This window comes from Mesoplodon densirostris, chromosome 12, assembly GCF_025265405.1.
Source record: "Mesoplodon densirostris isolate mMesDen1 chromosome 12, mMesDen1 primary haplotype, whole genome shotgun sequence".
Classification (NCBI taxonomy): Eukaryota; Metazoa; Chordata; class Mammalia; order Artiodactyla; family Ziphiidae; genus Mesoplodon; species Mesoplodon densirostris.
Window position 1 is genome coordinate 6,195,818 of NC_082672.1, and position 21,040 is coordinate 6,216,857.

At 35.3% G+C, this 21,040-nt stretch overlaps 1 protein-coding gene across 1 annotated transcript in view; it reads right to left on the reverse strand.

Annotated features, from left to right (window-relative positions):
* Positions 1–21,040, reverse strand: part of PACRG (parkin coregulated) — a 532,036-nt gene that overhangs the window by 453,671 nt on the left and 57,325 nt on the right. Inside the window, exon 2 of the mRNA XM_060114947.1 lies at positions 532–666. Within this exon, the coding sequence (XP_059970930.1) occupies positions 532–666 (135 nt within the window). The remainder of the gene's footprint in view (positions 1–531; positions 667–21,040) is intronic.

A 21,040-nucleotide genomic window follows, 5' to 3' on the forward strand; every position in this document is an offset into this window, starting at 1 on the left:
ACGTATGACAGCCACTGTGCCGGCTGGCACGTGCTGCAGACAGAGAGGAGAGGGCAGCAGTGAGAACCGGCCTTCTTTTATATTCCTGACTGCATTTCCAGGGAGCAGACAATCTTGACCTATCCATTAGGTAATTAAAGCTTCCATTTGGAAGTGTCCTGCAGGAAGGTGAAATTTGGGGGAGATAAATGGCTGTTGTTCTTTGTATCCAGCCACCAGTTCCATAATTTGATGGACTGCCTGAAACAGGCTGGGATGCCAGGTTCTCATAAAAACAGAGATGAATTGGTCAGCACACAATTCTCTAAGGCAAAGCAACTCTGTCATTTTCTTTTTTGCAGGCTATAATTTAATTGTTAGTCAAGGTGGACAGCTGACACAGGGGGGCTTTCTCTCAGAGCTTACCTACCATCTTCCATTCACTGAGAAATCACTCCAGCTTATTTACTTATCAGCCAAGTTTGTTTGACATTGGGAAATGTCACTTCTACAGGGAGCACAGCTGGTTCTCCCAGCTGTGCCCTGACTTACCTTCCACGCTATTTTGTTTCCTTTTGAATCATGTTCAAGGGCAATTGGGAAGTCCCCTCGTTCATAAAATTTTCGAAATGCTGTGGGCTTCGTTGGTCTTTCTTTAAATGCTCCTGCAGTTGGAGGGCCTCTCACCTTTAAAGAAAAAAGAATAGGAATCAGGTTTTAAAACACATTGGAAAATGCACAGTGAAAAGACTTTGGCTTTTATGTTTCATTTTGTATAAAATGTTCTGGAAGACAAACCAAATTATCTTAATAATGAACAACCGAAATCTCACAAATACAAACATTTGGAGAAGAAAATTATTTTATAATAACTATTAAGGATTTACTTTATTTCAAGCTACTTTACAAAGCATTCCTAGAAAATGTCACTTTAAAATATCACTTTATATGGAAGAAAAGCCTGAACTTTTGTTTAAGGCAAACATTTTAATAGAAGCAACTAAGTTCAGAGTGTTAAAATATTTAAGATTCTTAATAATTGCAAATTCTAATCTCAGGTCTGATATACTTTGTAGAATACTCCAGAAATAACTTTAAAATATGTCCTTCAAATCTTTCTATATAAATAAAATGTTAGGATATGTTCTCATGTTATAAGTATTAACAATAAAACCATAAAAATGTGATATAAAATTAAGTGATGATAAATGAGAGAGTTTAAGAAGGAAAATGGTGGTCTACTGTGTGTGCATAGCATACATTCGGTAACATGAATTTATGAGAAAGAAACATTAGAAGAGATTATATGAGAATCTTTCACCTGCCAAATTATGAGTTTTATGCAAGAAGAAACATTTCATACTGAGTTATTCACATTGACTACAACTTTTAAATCTGCATTATTTACATATGAACTAATGCATTATGCTATAAAATTCAAAGTGATTAGTGAATGACTATCATTAGAAAATGATAGTCAGCTGTATTGTTCCTTATATATAGTCTAAACATTATCTTTACCTGTTTGTAAAAAAAAAGGTAAATGTTAGTCATCCATTAGTTTAATAAAAACAATTATTTTGTGAATTCTTAAATAGACAAGAGAGCAAATAATTTACCTACTATCTTAATATTTTATTTGATGCCATATTAATTTTTAATATCTGTGAAAAATAATTTTAACAAAGTATATATAAAAATATATCTAATATAACAAATATTATATATTATATAATGACAAATACATTTTATCTGAAGCACACATAAAGACTACTATTAGAAACTGAGTAGGAGATTAGGAAATACCTTATTAAGATGATTAAATGCTGAAGTGGAATTGAAGAGTGAGGTAACACAAAGGCATTTATTAGAGCTTAAAATGTTCTTCACTACATAGCACATTATTCGCAGCAAATGATTATGTAAGTAACTGAAATGACACTGGGCAGTGGAGAAGCAAGATTTACTCTTACTTATTGAAGATTTAAAATTTGTTCTGGTATTAGAATTTTTCAGCCAAGTTCATTCAATTGTTAAATGACCATACACATACAGCAACTACTTTGTGCAGAGTTCTGAGCTGGATGCTATATATAAAGGAGGACATTCTCAACAATGTTAGTATAATGTCACTCCTGGACTTTTGCAATTCATGAAGCAATAAATTTTGAAACATATTTTTGGGAAATGATAAAGAATCAACAGTTTTTTATTTTGCCAAGAAGTTACATCAAAAAAATTTACTATTTACCATCATGTCATCATTTTAACACCCCCCAGAAGTGGTAGAACATAAACTAGAGAAAGAAAGCATAACCAGCATGCATATGTATTTACAGAAAGTTATAGTGCAATAGTACATATGCATGTGCATGTGTATTATTATTATTTGTATACAGATACCTCACTTTTTATATTTTTGAAAAATTAATTTTTAATGGGTAAATAGGTATATATATATAGTATGATACATATACATATATATATATATATACACATATATATAAAATGGACTATTATTCAGCCATAAAAAGAAGGAAGTCCTGCTGTTTGGAATGACATGGATAGACCTTGAGGACATTATGCTAAGTGAAATAAGTCAGACAGACAAGTACTGTATGATCTCACTTTTTTGTGGAATCTTAAAAAAAACTGAACTCATAGAAACAGAGAGTGGAATGGTGTTTGCCAGGGACTGGGAGTGTGTGGCATCTATTGATTGTCTTTTTTCATTCGCTTTACAATCTTCCTGATTCTTGGTGTGACAACTGATTTTTTTATTGAAACCTGGACATTGGTGTGTTATGAGACTCTAGATCTTAAACTTTCTGCTTTAGCTGCTTTATTCTTACACCTCTCTAGCAGAAATGAGGTGAGGGGTGCCACCTGATTACTACCAGGTTGGGGTAGAGGTACTGGTATCCCACCTGGCCTCGGCTGAACCATGTGGAGGGAGCTCCTCATTAACACTGGGTGAGGGTGGGAGTTTCAGCACCACTGGCCTCCACTGTCACCTCCCTGACAGGGAAGGGTAGCAGTGCCTCATTATTGCTCCCCACCCTGACAACACAGATGAAGTGGCCTCATTACTGCTAGGCAGTGCCTGTCCCTCCACGAGGCATCCTCTGACACCACCCCAACAGGAAGGGGGAAGACCCTCTTATGACTGCTGGCTGGGGTGAAAGTCCAATCTGCCCCCACGTGTTCTCCATTGACACTATGGGTGTTGGGGACCTCTTTTCTATTCCAGTAGAGATCAAAGACAATTCCTCATTTAAAAAGTTCAGATACAACAATTATTTAGGACTTTTTGTCTGCTCATCATATCCTAACCATCTTTTTCAGTTTTTTTAGATGCCAAGTTATTATTTATGCTATTGATAATAAGCCTCTCATTTATTTAACTGACTTAAAATTTGTTTGAGATTATCCATTTTTCTCCTTTTTCTTTGTATTTATCTTAAAATCAAATTCTCTTTTCCCGTATATCTCTTTTTCTAAATATACTCCAATCTTTCTGATTCAGAACTCAAAATTCTAATTGTCCAAACTTTTCAAATAATGAATACATTTCTAAGATGCCTAGAAGACTTTTTATAAATTGTAACAGATAACTTATACTTCCTCTTTCTTCCCATAAATTTTTATGGGCTCTCTAGAGAAATGATTCCATACCTACAGTTCCACGGAAGTCTTTGCTTAGTTTTACAAAAATTGTCCATGCTAATATGCAATGACTCAACAGTGAGGAAATTTTATTGAGTATCTGTTATCCTCTGTTTTTATATTTCTGCCATATACTTATTTTGAAACACTAGATTCTTTCAATTCTGCTATAGATCCATTCCAAATTAACTCTTGGAATTTCAGGAGTTATAATTTGTAAAACTGACTAGAATATTACCACTTAGATTTGGTAATGCAAAGGGGCATTACCTAATTTCATGCAGATGCTCTGTCACTTTATCCCTAGGTAATATTTTTTTCTGTTCCAAATATATAGGTAGCCACTGAAACCTTACAGAAGGACATACGATTTCTTTTAATATTCCATACATAATCCATTCCAACTAGTTCTAAAAGTCTGTACATGAAAACCAAGTGAAATATAATTTCTGGAAAGGTAATAAAGATATTATTACTGGAAATCACACAGATGGATACAGCTTGACTAAACAACTTTAAAAGCCAACAAAAACACTGTTAAGAATCCTTACGTAAGTCTCATATTTGTACAAGGACTACTGTAAATTTTATTTAATGTCTTAAGAATTTTCCCCTGATTTATTGTAAATAATATAGAGCAAATAAGGAACCATAAATCAAGCTAGATTTGTGGGAAAATGCAATTAGGATTCGCCTGAATGGTGGGGTCTATCTGTAAACCAATTAGGATGAATGGATGTTGCAGCAGAATGCTTTTAATAAAATCAAATGCACTTGGGAACCGAGATATTGAATGCACTTTGAAGTGACTACAGATGACACAGTACTTTATATGCCTACATTTATTGAATGTGCTGTAATGGATTTAGGACTTAGATCACAGTCGCTGTCATGGTCACAAAACTAATAATAATTAGCAGGAAGGAAGTTTCTCTAAAATTCTTCATCATATAGTTTGAAAGTTTCCTTTTCAGTAGATTTAGTTTTTAGCATAAACTGAAACTGCTAAAAAGAAAAAAAGAGAAAAAAGGAGACTTTTACTTCAAGTGGGAAGCTACATTGTGTTTTTCTAATTGGTCCATTTAGCCACCTCACTAACATTGAGACACTAAAATTCAAAGACACTAATTTCCTTATTAGGAAATTTTTCAGCATGAGATTCGTATTCATAAAAGCACTGTGGTTAAGAAGCTGGTGGGCCAGAGTTGGATTGTCTGTGAGCTACTCAGGCACTGGAATGTTAGCCACGGGACTGGTAAATTGGTTGCCCTCAGCCTAGATTTCTGAGTAAGGAGTATTATAATTCAGCATCTGTCATATTTGCCAGTCGTAATTGTTTTAATACATCAAAAAAATGCAATACCTAAGGTCACCAAATAACCAGAAAAATACTTGCAAAAGATTAACAGTTAACAAATCTGATTGTTGGTAGGTAGGGCACCTCAACATTAACAAAAGTGAGCTTATATTACCAGGTAAAATTTTTATAAAACGCTTTAACAACATAATTTAACGATATAACAAAACACTATGATAGTAATGCTTTTGTTAGTAAGAGCCTTGTATGGTAAAATATACGTTTCAATAAATATTCAATATATGTGGACATACTTTGGAGTCCTTAAAAGTTAGGCCCTATGGTAACAGTTGAGTGATAGAGAAAACTTCTAAGTGACACAGGTAACCTATTTTAAGAAGCTTATTCCACTGAGACCTAACAGGATGGCTTAGAGTCAGGAGAATGTGGAGTCAAGATGATCAATCTGGACTTTACTGGAGTCGTCTAAGCATGAAATGGCAAAGGCCTTGAATTAGGGTGGCATCAGGAATAAAAACGAAATCCCCTTATTCTGCGTTCATTCTTTACAAACATTATTGGTTTCAGTTTTCAACAAAACACATATGAAATGGTCTTACAGACAAGAAAATTAAAGCTTAGATATGTTCAAAACCTGTCAGAAATCACAGAACTAGGAAGTAGTAGGAAAGATATTTGACTTCCAATCTCTCTGCCACTATAGGACATGTCCTCAGTCACTGTACTAGAAGGTTGGGAAAAACTTAAAGGGGAATTACCTAGGGCACATGACTAATTGAATGAAGAGATCTAAAGGCAGAGATGAGGCAGGCTTCTGACTATAAAGATGCGAATAATAAATTTGTTTAAGTTACATAAATAATAAACTGTAGAATGGAGGGAAATCTTATTAAATCACTTACTATTCTATCACCTATTAATAAGTTTGTGCTTTCTTTCTAGACTTTTTCCAAAAACATATATACAAATACCATTTTTTAATTTTTATGTCCTTTCCATTTAGTGTACTTTTTCATTTTTTGTGGCTAAGCAGTATTCTACCAACTATCTGCAATTATATTTGGAATTTATATTATTTCCATTTCATTCGCCTTTTGTAATTACATTATTATAAAATTTTCAGGCATATCACATTTTCCACATTTTATATTATTTCCTTCAGACAGAATCTTCAGTATGAGATGAGATCAAAATTTATATTTTATGATTCTTGATAAAATTATTTGCTAATTAAATAGGTCTTCTGCTTTAGTCTGCTTGGGCAGCTATAACAAAATACCACAGACTGGATGACTTAAACAAGAGAAATTTTATTTTCTCAGTTCTGGAGACTGGACATCTGAGATCAGGGTGTCAGCAAGGTCAGGTTCCAGTGAGAACCCCCTTCCTAGCTTGCAGACTGCTACCTTCTCACTGGATCCTCACATGGCAGAGAGACAGCGAGCTCTGGGCTCTTTTCCTCTTCATATAAGAACACTAATCCCGTCACAGAGATGTCACTCTCATGAAGCCATCATATAAACCTAATTACCTCTCAAAGGCCCCACTTCCAAATACTATCACATTGGGGGTTAGGACTTCAACATATAAATTTTGGGGGGACACATTCAGTCGATAACATCTTCTTATTGTTCAATTTGGATTACTATGTTTAACAAATGAGGATGAACGTTTTCTCATTTTAGTATAAATGCTACATGAATACATTTGTGAATATATGTTCATGTCTTTTCTATATTAAAATCAATTTGTATTAGTTTTTTATATTAAAAGATATTAACCATGTTTGCATTTACAATAAATATCTACTTATCATTTTGCCTTCCATTTTTACTTATTTAGCATTTAAAGGTTTTAAAGTTTTTATAGGAGAGTTTCTTTCTCTTTTCTTTACTTGCTCTTTTTGCCTCCAGCTTTGCCTTGTTTAGATCATTCCTCTGTCAGCTGCACAATGAATATTTTAATCCACTAATTAAATCATATCTCTCATCTACTTAGAATCCATAAATGATTTCCCACAAACATGCCACACAAAGACATTTGCAAGCTGAGTGTTGCTCTCCCCAGCATTCCTCTACAGGTACCCAAGAATAAATTATACCCAAACACTGGCAGTTCTCAGGCATGCCCTGCTCTCTTTGGTCTTCTTGATTTTGCTGTCCCATCAATCTGTTATTCTCTCTCACCCCTTTACTACTCCTTTTCATCCTCCTTCTTTTTCTCCTGAAACTACTCATCACCTTCATGACTAAGCACAAACCTCACCTCTCCTAAGAAACCTTTCCTAACAAGCCATATTCGACACTGTGGTGGGATCAGGTTCTTCACCTTATGGTTGAAATGCCTGGGGGACAAACTAGACTTGGTCATTAAACCACTGGAACAACCTGTATGGAGATTATTAGGGAGATCTAGGTTGTCGACAAAGTTTGTCTATAATCAAGTAGCTGGGTTAAATCTATGGAAGTTGGCAAATTTTTCCAAAGGGAAAGTATATAGTGAGGAAAATGCTGGGAACCCAAGACATTACCTGGAGATTTGGAATTCTACAGGAGAATAGAAAGTACAGTCAGAATGGTGGCAAGTAAACGGGGAAGGCAAGTAAATCATAGAAATCAGTGAATGAGAGGGACAAATTTTGCTTTTCTTTTGTTTTAATGATACAAGGAGATCAATTAAGAAGAAGAATGAAAGATCTCTGAAAATTAAACAGCTGTAGTGGCATGATGGGGTGGAAGCCATACTATAATGCATTGAGTAATGAATAAGGATGTTGAAGTAAAACCAGATATACACTTTGGGAATTATTCTGATCTATGGGCTGTCAAAATCTGAGCTGTTAGCAAGGTGTGATTGTTAAAGCAGGGTAAAGTTAGTGGTAACTGGAAATGGGGGAAGAAAAGACTGTCAATGGACTGTAATACTGGAATTCATAAACTATCTAATCACTTATGCAACCAGAATGATTTTAGAATACAAGATATATGTATAACTAATACACTTATCTGAACAGCCAGAGGAACTTGTGAAGTGAAGTATACATTTTTCTGTGTTAGAAACACAAATCTGAATTCAAGAACTTATGGTCACATAAACTAAAATATTAATTAGAAACAGAGTTAAGAAATTGGCTCTAAAATAGATATTACCTATATCACTCATTCATTAAAAAATGCATTGAATACATAATATTTCCAAGTCACTAGGCTTGGTATTATTGGGGACAAAAAAATAAGTCAAATATATTATCCTCAAGATATATATCATTTAGGAAAAGAGATAAGAATATCCCCCATAATCTTCTATAGAAATAAGATTGTGATAAATGTCACAGAAAGATGTATAGAATTCTGCACACTCAGAAGATAAAACATTTGGGCTTTAAGGCATTGTTCCTTTTCATTAGAAAATGTTATTCAGTCTTATCTTTTATCAGAAGATAAAACATTTGGGTTTTAAGGCATTGTTCCTTTTCATTAGAAAATGTTATTCAGCCTTGCAAGGTACCTATACTTTTCAATGGAACCAGGCAGAAATGTATTGTAATTTTCTATAAACCTGAATTCTGTACAATTTTAGTAGGAATAATTAGAGAATTATGGTTGCTGTACCACAGATTTGTCTATTTATAACCTATGTAGTTATTAATTATTAAATCAGAATTAATTTGCTTGGATTTTCTGTTTATTATTACATTTAAGTAATTATCAATTATTACCACAATTTTATAACCAAAAATTCAACATTGATTAGACCAATACATATTTCTTTTCTATGTAAAACCTCTCACATTAAAATCCATGTATTCTATTTTGAAATCCACTTCTATAAATGTGAAAATTTTGCTTAAAATATGGCTTGTTTGATACTTAAAAAGAAATAACTTAGTCTAAAGTGCTTGCAGAGACTAGTTTAAATATAATTAGCATATAAAAACTAATATTAGTATTGTAAATATTATAATAATTTGCATTTAAATTAGCATTGTTATATAATGATTACAAAAACCCAAATAGCTTATAATATAGTTTTTCAGATAGGTAGCACTAGAAAGATACAGCATTAGTGAAAAGAGTAACATGGAGTAAAAGGATAAATACTTCAATTAAAAAATTTAGAAGACTTTGGTACTAGACTTTTCAACTTGACAATAAATTGTGTCTTGCCTTGTTCCCAAAAGGATCATGAAGACACATGCAGTAAAGAAGAAGCATAAACTTGGAGCTGCCTTACAACAAGGGCAAGTGATTGGACCTTTTGGAGCCTCAGCTTCCTCATGTGTCAGATTAAAAAAATTACACGGGCTGACCTCTAAGATCCTTCCTACACCTCTATAACCTAACATGTGTATTTATTAATTCAACAAATATTGAGGACAATATTATCAGAGAATTTACCTATATAGAGAGCTAAGAGGAATCTCAAATGGCACATGAATTCCTTGTTTTACTTTTTTTTTCCTTTTTGCGTTATGTGGGCCTCTCACTGTTGTGGCCTCTCCCGTTGCGGAGCACAGGCTCCGGACGCGCAGGCCCAGTGGCCATGGCTCACGGGCCCAGCCGCTCCGCGGCATATGGGATCCTCCCAGACCGGGGCACGAACCCGTATCCCCTGCATCGGCAGGCGGACTCTCAACCACTGCGCCACCAGGGAGGCCCCCTTGTTTTACTTTTGACAAACTGAAATTAGAAGGGGCTATGGAAACATATTCAAGTTTACATTTCAAGGCTTATTTTTCTCAGCTCTATCATCTTAATAACAAGCTTGGTTTCATGGATTCTAGACTTTTTCAGGCTAGGATCCAATAACTTGATTTAAAAATGCTTTTGCAATAGCTATATGAAAAAAGGAAGTCCCAAATATTGCTGAGCAAATTATGGTTGTGTCATTTTAATTTTATAACTGAACTATAACACGCTTGGAACTTAGAGTTTATTTCAAAATGTCTCTGTTACCTAAAATAGTTCTGAAAGCAATGGCTGGACTACACGATTTCTTTTAAATTTTTGTTTAAAGTAATAGTCACTGGTGGTTCTTTAAATTCTTTGTTGTAGGAATAAAAAAAAGAAGATTGATAGCCTTTCCTAACAAAATGAGATGCAATAATCAAATGATGAAAAATAAATCTTCACAGTTGAAGGCTAAAAAAGTTTACTGCAGGGCTTCCCTGGTGGCGCAGTGGTTGAGAGTCCACCTGCCAATGCAGGGGACGCGGGTTCGTGCCCCGGTCTGGGAAGATCCCACATGCCACGGAGCGGCTAGGCCCATAAGCCATGGCCGCTGAGCCTGAGCGTCCGGAGCCTGTGTTCCACAATGGGAGAGGCTACAACAGTGAGAGGCCCACATACCGCAAAAAAAAAAAAAAAAAAAAAAAGTTTACTGCAAAGTTGCTCTCTTCCTGCAGCTAAATATGGGAAAAGGCCACATATTTAAGTGTCCAAGTGTGATTCTTGCTATCAACTTGTCTCCAGAGAGTCATCAGAGATTTCAATTTAGACTGTGCTATTTAGCATCTGTCTTATAGAACTGATAAAATGCCTGAATGACTGAGACAGCTTGGCTAATACACTGTCACACCTAACACTAAGGCCAAAGAAATGAGTGAGCTAAATGTGAAAGGAGAATATAAATGAGTAAGGGTTTAAAATATATTCTATTCCTGCTAAACCTTTAATGTTGAGAGCATGGTAAGTAGTTTATATCTAAACATGTACATTCAGTGTCTTGCAACAGAGTTATTCCTTACGGAATAATTAGAGTAAAAATGTTATTTTTGTATATGTGAAGAGACTATTGCCATTTATACCTTACATATCATGAATATTTTAACATAAAATTTGAAAATCCTTGTGTTTAATGATGCAAACTGATTTTCTCCAGAAAGAACTAGCTATTTAATAGAAAACAATTTTTAGAACTGTATACAATAAATATATATATATATATATTGGTTAAAAAAGAGTTTTGCTTTCCCATCAGTCTACTGGTTTCCTCTAAAAAAAGTACTTCGAAAGTTCATACAATTTGCAGAGATATTAAATCTGTTGATTATAACTTACAGACTCTAATGGTCAAATCAAGGAAGAAAGAAATGTGCAAAAACACGTGTGTTATCGTACATAAAAAGCATGTATGTTACAACTTAACTGGAAGATAATATAATAAAAAATACAAGATTATAATCTTAACAGTCTGGGATTTTCCACCATGGAAAGGAAAAGAAGAAGAAATGAATCCCTTTCTAAATTGTATGTCATCTCTCCAAGGTAAAGATAGTAATGCATCATTCCTTGTCTAGATGTAATACATTTTTACTTTTTTCTACCTTATATTTTTATTTTTTAGTAAATAAAGTGCATTTTTTCCTGAGCCAAGATCTTCATCTGTGAAAGCTAGGTGACATTAGGTCAGCTTGTGGCCAAAATAAAGCCAACTAGTCCACATGGAGAATAAACTCTTAACCTCTTCTCTCTATTATTATATTATTATTATTATTATTAACAACAAGCCAGTTTGGACATTTGTCTAACTTACCCTAACTAGACACGCACAACTCACAAATCATAAGATTTATCAATGACTTCCTTTACATTCAGAAGTGTTTCTTCTTTCATAGATATAGTTTACTTTAGATGACTGTATGTAGTTAAATGTTTTCAATAGAATTTGTAGGCATGATTTGAAATACGTTAGACATTAGAATTATATACAAGTATTCCATGTACTTGTATAAGCAGTTTATACACACACACAAACACACACACACATCATACAACCTAAGTGAGAAGTTTCCTCATCTTTCTTCTGAAATATGTTACTTTACCTTTGTTTTTATCATAAAATAAAATATGAGATAACCCTGAAATTAAAAGAAATATAAAAGGAATCAACAAAATGCTTTCCTTCCCAGTCTAATTCAATTCCTTAGTATCTGGCAAGTAATAAATCTCAAAAGTTAAAATGATTTCTAGAAAAAACATTTCTTCCATCTTTTATTCTAGAATCATACAAATACAGTATGAACTCCATTTACTGTAAAATTAGGAGAAATAACTGACCACTGAAAGCTCTCTAAGATAAGGCACAAGTGATGGGAGAGGAATTGAAGAGATGAAATATGGTGAGTGATGAGAGATCACTGAGGGATTCCAGAAAACAAAACAAAATAATTTTGGGTGAGGAAAATCCAATTAAAACAAAACTTTGTAAGATTGGTTCAAGATGGAGGAATAGAAGGACGTATGCTCACTCCCTCTTGCAAGAACACCGGAAACACAACTAACTGCTGAACAATCATTGACAGGAAAACACTGAAACTCACCAAAAAAGATACCCCACATCCAAAGACAAAGGAGAAGTCACAATGAGACCATAGGAGGGGCGCAATCACAATAAAATCAAACCCATAACTGCTGGGTGGGTGACTCACAAACTGGAGAACATTTATACCACAGAAGTCCACCCACTGGAGTGAAGGTTCTGAGCCCCATGTCAGGTTTCCCAACCTGGGGGTCTGGCAATGGAAGGAGGAATTTCTAGAGAATCAGACTTTGAAGGCTAGCAGGATTTGACTGCAGGACTTCGACAGGACTGGGGGAAACACAGATTCCACTCTTGGAGGGCACACACAAAGTAGTGTGTGCATCAGGACCCAGAGGAAGGAGCAGTGATACCATAGAGACTGAACCAAACCTACCTGCTAGTGTTGGAGGGTCTCCTGCAGAGGTGGGGGGTGGCTTGGTCTCACCGAGAGGACAAGGAAATTGGCAGCAGAATTTCTGGGAAGTACTCCTTGGCGTGAGCCCTCCCAGAGTCCAACATTAGCCCCACCAAAGAGCCCAGGTAGGCTGCAGTGTTGGGTCGCCTCAGGCCAAACAACCAACAAGGAGGGGACCCAGCCCCACCTATCAGCAGACAAGTGGATTAAAGTTTTTCTGAGCTCTGCCCATCAGAGCAACACGCAGCTCTACCCACCACCAGTCCCTCCTATCAGGAAATGTCCACAAGACTCTTAGATAGGCTCATCCACCAGAGAGCAGACAGCAGAAGCAAGAAGAACTACAATCCTGCAGCCTGTGAACAAAAATCACATTCACAGAAAGATAGACAAGATAAAAAGGCAGAGGGCTATGTACCAGATAAAGGAACAAGATGACACCCCAGAAAAACGACTAAATGAAGTGGAAATAGGCAACCTTCCAGAAAAAGAATTCAGAATAATGATAGTGAAGATGATCCAGGACCTCGGAAAAAGAATAGAGGCAAAGATTGAGAAGATGCAAGAAATGTTCAACATATATCTAGAAGAATTAAACAATAAACAAACAGAGAGGAACAATCCAATAACTGAAATGAAAAATACACTAGAAGGAATCAATAGCAGAATAATTGAGGCAGAAGAATGGATAAGTGACCTGGAAGACAGAATGGTGGAATTCACTGCTGCGGAACAGAATAAAGAATGAAAAGAAATGAACACAGCTTAAGAGACCTCTGGGACAAAATTAAATGCAACAACATTTGCATTATAGGGGTTCCAGAAGGAGGAGAGAGAGAGAAAGGACCCGAGAAAATATTTGAAGAGATTATAGTTGAAAACTTCCCTAACATGGGAGAGGAACTAGCCACCCAAGTCCAGGAAGCACAGAGAGTCCCATACAGGATAAACCCAAGGAGAAACACACTGAAGCACATAGTAATCAAATTGGCAAAAATTAAAGACAGAGAAAAATTATTGAAAGCAGCAAGGGAAAAACGACAAATGACATACAAGGGAACCCCCATAAGGTTAACAGCTGATTTCTCAGCAGAAACTCTACAAGCCAGAAAGGGGTGGCATGATATACTTAAACTGATGAAAAGGAAGAACCTACAACCAAGATTACTCTACCCGGCAAGGATCTCATTCAGACTCGACGGAGAAATCAAAAGCTTTACAGACAAGCAAAAGCTAAGAGAATTCAGCACCACCAAACCAACTCTACAACAAATGCTAAAGGAACTTCTCTAAGTGGGAAACACAAGAGAAGAAAAGGACCTACAAAAACAAACCTAAAACAATTAAGAAAGTAATAATAGGAACATACATATTGATAATTACCTTAAACGTGAATGGATTAAATGCTCAAACAAAAAGACACAGGCTCACTAAATGGATACAAAAACAAGACCCGTTTATATGCTATCTACAAGAGACCCACTTCAGACCTACAGACACATACACACTGAAAGTGAGGGGATGGAAAAAGATATTCCATGCAAATGGAAATCAAAAGAAAGCAGGAGTAGCAACACTCATAGCAGATAAAATAGACTTTAAAATAAAGAATGTTACAAGAGACAAGGAAGGACACTACATAGTGATAAAGGGATCAATCCAAGAAGAAGATATAACAATTATAAATATATATGCACCCAACATAGGAGCACCTCAATACATAAGGCAACTGCTAACAGCTATAAAAGAGGAAATCGACAGTAACACAGTAATACTGGGGGCTTTAAAACCTCACTTACACCAATGGACAGATCATCTAAAAAGAAAATTAATAAGGAAACACAAACTTTAAATGACACATTAGAACAGATAGATTTAATTGATATTTACAGGACATTCCATCAGAAAACAGCAGATTACAGTTTCTTCTCAAGTGCGCACAGAACATACTCCAGGATAGATCACATCTTGGGTCACAAATCAAGCCTCAGTAAATTTAACAAAATTGAAAACATACAAAGCATCTTTTCTGACCACAACACTATGAGATTAGAAATGAATTACAAGGAAAAAAACGTAAAAAACACAAACACATGGAGGCTAAACAATATGTTACTAAATAACCAAGAGATCACTGAAGAAATCAAAGAGGAAATCAAAAAATACCTAGAGACAAATGACAATGAAAACATGACTATCCAAAACTTATGGGATGTGACAAAAGCAGTTCTAAGAGGGAAGTTTATAGCTATACAAGCCTACCTCAAGAAACAAGAAAAATCTCAAATAAACAATGTAACCTTACACCTAAAGGAATTAGAGAAAGAAGAACAAACAAAACCCAAAGTTAGCAGAAGGAAAGAAATCATAAAGATTAGAGCAGAAATAAATGAAATAGAAACAAAGAAAACAATAGCAAAGATCAATAAAACTAAAAGCTGATTGTTTGAGAAGATAAACAAAATTGTTAAACCTTCAGCCAGGCTCATCAAGAAAAAAAGGGAGAGGACTCAAATCAATAAAATTAGAAATGAAAAAGGAGAAGTTACAACAGACACAGCAGAAATAAAAGCATTTTAAGAGACTACTAGAAGCAACTCTAAGTCAATAAAATGGACAACCTAGAAGAAATGGACAAATTCTTAGAAAGGTAAACCTTCCAAGACGGAACCAGGAAAAAATAGAAAATATGAAAAAAACAAATCACAATTAATAAAACTGAAACTGTGATTAAAAATCTTCCAACAAACAAAAGTCAAGGACCAGATGGCTTCACAGGTGAATTCTATCAAATATTTACAGACTAGTTAACACCCATCCTTCTCAAACTCTTCCAAAAACTTCCATAGGAAGGAACACTCCCAAACTCATTCTATGAGGTCACCATCACCCTGACACCAAAACCAGACAAAGATACTACAAAACAAGAAAACTACAGACCAACGTCACTGATGAATATAGATGCAAAAATCCCCAACAAAATACTAGCAAAGAGGGCTTCCATGGTGGTGCAGTGGTTGGGAGTCTGCCTGCTGATACTGGGGACACGGGTTCGTGCCCCGGTCTGGGAGGATCCCACGTCCTGTGGAGAGGCTGGGCCCGTGAGCCATGGCCACTGGGCCTGCGCATCTGGAGCCTGTGCTCTGTGGTGGGAGAGGCCGCGGCGGTGAGGGGCCCGTGTACAGCAAAAAAAAAAAAAAAAAAATACTAGCAAAGAGAATCCAACAACACATTAAAAGGATCATACACCATGATCAAGTGGTATTTATCCCAGGGATGCAAGGATTCTACAATATATGCAAATCAATCAATGTGATACACCATATTAACAAACTGAAGAATAAAAACCATATGATCATCTCAATAGATGCAGAAAAAGCTTTTGACAAAATTCAACACTCTTTTATGCTAAAAACTCTCCAGAAAGTGGGCATAGAGGGAAACTAACTCAACATAATAAAGGCCATATATGACAAACTCACAGCAAACATCATTCTCAATGGTGAAAAACTGAAAGCATTTCCTCTAAGAACAGGAAGAAGACAAGGATGTCCACTCTCACCACTAGTATTCAACATAGTTTTGGAAGTCCTAGCCAAGGCAATCAGAGAAGAAAAGAAATAAAAGGAATACAAAGTGGAAAAGAAAAAGTAAAACTGTGTAGAGCTAGCCAGAAAACTACTAGAGATAATCAATGAATTTGGTAAAGTAGCAGTATACAAGATTAATGCAGAGAAATCTCTTGCATTCCTACACACTAATGATGAGAAATCTGAAAGAGAAATTAAGGAAACACTCCCATTTACCACTGCAACAAAAAGAATAATATACCTAGGAATAACCCTACTGAGGGAGACAAAAGACCTGTATGCAGAAAACTATAAGACACTAATGAAAGAAATTAAAGATGATACCAACAGATGGAGAGATATACTACATTCTTGGATTGGAAGAATCAATATTGTGAAAATGACTATACTACCCAAAGCAATCTACAGATTCAATGCAATCCCTATCAAATTACCAATGGCATTTTTATACAGAACTACAACAAAAAATCTTAAAATTTGTATGGAGACAGAAAAGACCCCAAATAGCCAAAGCAGTCTTGAGGGAAAAGAGCTGGAGGAATTAGACTCCCTAACTTCAGACTACACTACAAAGCTACAGTAATCAAGACAATATGGTCCTGGCACAAAAACAGAAATCTAGAACAATGGAACAACATAGAAAACCCAGAGATAAACCCACGCACCTGTGGTCAACTAATATATGACAAAGGAGGCAAGGATATACAATGCAGAAAAGACAGTCTCTTCAGTAATTGGTGCTGGGAAAACTGGACAGTTACATGTAAAAGAATGAAGTTAGAACACTCCCTAACACCATACACAAAAATAAACTCAAAATGGATTAGAGACCTAAATGTAAGACTGGACACTATAAAACTCTTAGAGGAAAACTTAGGAAGAACACTCTTTGACATAAATCACAACAAGATCTTTTTTGATCCACCTCATAGAGTAGTGGAAATAAAAACAGAAATAAATAATGGGACCTAATGAAACTTAAAAGCTTTTGCACAGCAAAAGAAACCATAAACAAGATGAAATGACAATCCTCAAAATTGGAGAAAATATTTGCAAATGAATCAATGGACAAAGGATTAATCTGCAAAATACCTAAACAGCTCATGCAGCTCAATATTAAAAAACAAAAAACCCAATCCAAAAATGAGCAGAAAACCTAAATAGACATTTCTCCAAAGAAGACATAGAGATGGCCAAGAAGCACATGAAAAGCTGCTCAACATCACTATTATTAGAGAAATGCAAATCAAAACTACAATGAGGTATCACCTCCCACCAGTTAGAATGGGCATCATCAGAAAATCTACAAACAACAAATGCTGGAGAGTGTGTGGAGAAAAGGGAACCCTCTTGCACTGTTGGTGGGAATGTAAATTGATACAGCCACTATGGAGAACAGTATGGAGGTTCCTTAAAAAACTAAAAATAGAATTAACATATGACCCAGAAATCCCACTACTGGCCATATACCCAGAGAAAACCATAATTCAAAAAGACACATGCACCCCAATGTTCATTGCAGCACTATTTACAATAGGCAGGTCACAGAAGCAACCTAAATGCCCATTGGCAGATGAATGGATAAAGAAGAGGTGGTACATATATACAATGGAATATTACTCAGCCATAAAAGGAACAAAATTGGGTCATTTGTAGAGATGTGGATGGACCTAGAGTCTGTCATACAGAGTGAAGTAAGTCAGAAAGAGAAAAACAAATATCATATATTAATGCATATATGAAGAACCCAGAAAAATGGTACGGATGAACCAGTTTGCAGGGCAAAAATTTAGACACAGATGTAGAGAACAAACGTATGGACACCAAGGGGGGAAAGCGGTGGGGGTTGGGTGATGAATTGGGAGATGGGGATTGACATGTATACACTGATGTTTATAAAGTGGATGACTAATAAGAACCTGCTGTATAAAAAAAATTAAATTTAAAAATTAAATTAAAAAAAGTTTACTTTGTTTCTTGTTTGCAAAAATGGGGGCAAATAGAGCTCAGAGCAGAAGTCCTTTCATATCCATCTGGAATCAGACAAGCAGAGAAGGTCACCAAAATAAACATATAAACAAATAATACTTGCAACCATCATTCCTTCTGACAGCAGAGATGGAGAAGAATTTTAGATAAAGAAGATGTGGCACATATGTGCAATGGAATATTACTCAGCCATAAAAAGAAACGAAACTGAGCTATTTGTAATGAGGTGGATAGACCTAGAGTCTGTCATACAGAGTGAGGTGGGTCAGAGAGAGAAAGACAAATACCGTATGCTAACACATATATATGGAATATAAGAAAAAAAAAGTCATGAAGAACCTAGGGGTAAAACGGGAATAAAGACACAGACCTACTTGAGAATGGACTTGGGGATATGGGGAGGGGGAAGGGTAAGCTGTGACAAAGCGAAAGAGAGGCATGGACATATATACACTACCAAACGTAGGGTAGATAGATAGTGGGAAGCAGCCACGGAGTGCAGGGAGATCAGCTCGGTGCTTTGTGACCGCCTGGAGGGGGGGGATGGGGGGGTGGGAGGGAGGGAGATGCATGAGGGAGGGGATGTGGGAACAGATGTATATGTATGACTGATTCACTTTGTTATAAAGCAGAAACTAATAAAAAAAAATAAAAATAAAAAAATAAAAGAAAAAAAAAAAAAAGAATCCCAGAAGAATGCTACCTTCTACATAACCCAGAAACCTACTTCAAATTACAGTCTAGGAAAAACCAACACATACAATGATAAGTATTCAAATAAAACCTAGCACAGCATCAAAACAAAAAAATACTATAAGAAAGAAATGTATAAAAGGGCAACAAAACTTAACAATTGAAATAAAATACCATGCAAAGATAAACACTGTCATGAAATATTTTGCCAGGAATTTTAGAAACTTGATGAAGCAATCAGTTCTATGGAAGAAGATTGAAAACTAGAAATGTAAGAATTGACAGAAGAGAGATGGTAATGTGATAGGGGAAAATGAAACATAAGCTGGTAGAACTCTAAGAGCAAGTAGGAATAAAAAAATCAAAATATGAAGATGAAACTGGAAGAAGTAAAAGAGAAAAGGAACACTGCAAAAATACAGAGGGTATAGGTGACTGAAATTATAAAAATGCATGATGTGAAAGAGTCCAAAATGGATGATGTGAATGACTGGCAAAGGAGATCTAACTGGGATTTATTCCAATGATGCAAGGATGGTTCATCATCTGCAAATCAATGTGATACTCCACATTAATGAAATGAAGGATAAAAATCATATGATTACCTCAGTAGACACAGAAAAAAGCTTTTGAAAAAATTCAAGATCCATTTATGATAAAAGCTCTCAACAAAGTGGGTACAGAGGAAATGTACCTCAGCATAATAAATGCCATATATGACAAGCCTACAGCTAAAACCACAATAAACCATTAAAAGCTCTAAGTTCAGGAACATGATAAGGATGCCAACTCTCATCACTTTTATTCAACATAGTATTGGAAGTCCTAGCCACAGCAATTAGGCAAGAAAAAGAAATAAAAGGCATCCAAATTGGAAAGAAATTAAACAGTAACTATTTGTATAGTAACTAGTTGTGAATGACATGATACTATATAGAGAAAACCCTAAAGGCTCCTCCAAATAACTATTATAACTAGTAAATGAGTTCAGTAAAGTAGCAGGATACAAAATTAATATATGCAAATCTGCTGTGTTTCTATACACTAATAACAAACTATCAGAAAGAGAACTTAAGAAAACAATCCCATTTACAGTTGCATCAAAAAGAATAAAATACCTAGGAATTAATTAAAGCAAGGAGATGAAAGAGCTGTACACTGAAAACTGTAACATTGATGAAATAAATTGAAGAAGACAGAAAGAAATGGAAAGATACTCTGTGCTCATGGATTGGAAGAATTAATATTGTTAAAATGTCTATACTACACAAAGCAATCTACAAATTCAATGCAATCCCTGTGGCATGTTTTACAGAGCTAGAACAAATAATTCTAAAGTCTCTATGTAATCACAAAAGACCCCAAATGGCCAAAAAAATCTTGAAAAAGAAGAACAAAGCTGGAGGTATCATGCTTCTTGCTTTCAAACTATACTACAAAGCTATAGTAATTAAAACAGTATGGTATTGGCAAAAAACAAACAAATAGGTCAATGGAACAGAATAGAGGGCCCAGAATAAACGCCACACTTACATGGTCAATTATTCTAAGACAAGGGAGCCAAGAATATATAATGTGGAAGAGGAAAGTTTCTTCAATAAATGGTGTTGCAAAAACTGGACAGCCACATGCAAAATAATGAAACTGGACCACTATCTTAATGCAAAAATTAACTCAAAATGGATCAAAGACTTGAATGTAAGACCTGAAACCATAAAAATTCCAGAAAAAACATAGATGGTAGGCTCCTTAATATCATTTTTGGTGCTGAATTTTTGAATCTGACTCCAAAAGCAAACACAACAAAAGCAAAAATAAACAGGTGAGACTATATCTACCTAGAAAGCTTCTGCACACAAAAAGGAAACCATCAACAAAACGAAGAGGCAACCTATGTAATGGCAGAAAATATCTGTAAATCATTTATCCAGTAAGGGGTTAACATCCAAAATATATAAAGAACTCAACTCAACAGCAAAAAACAAAAAGCCCACAAACAATCCAATTAAAAAGTGGGTAGAGAATTTCAATAGACATTTTTTCAAAGAAGACATATGGATAGCCAACAAGTACATGAAAAGATTCTCA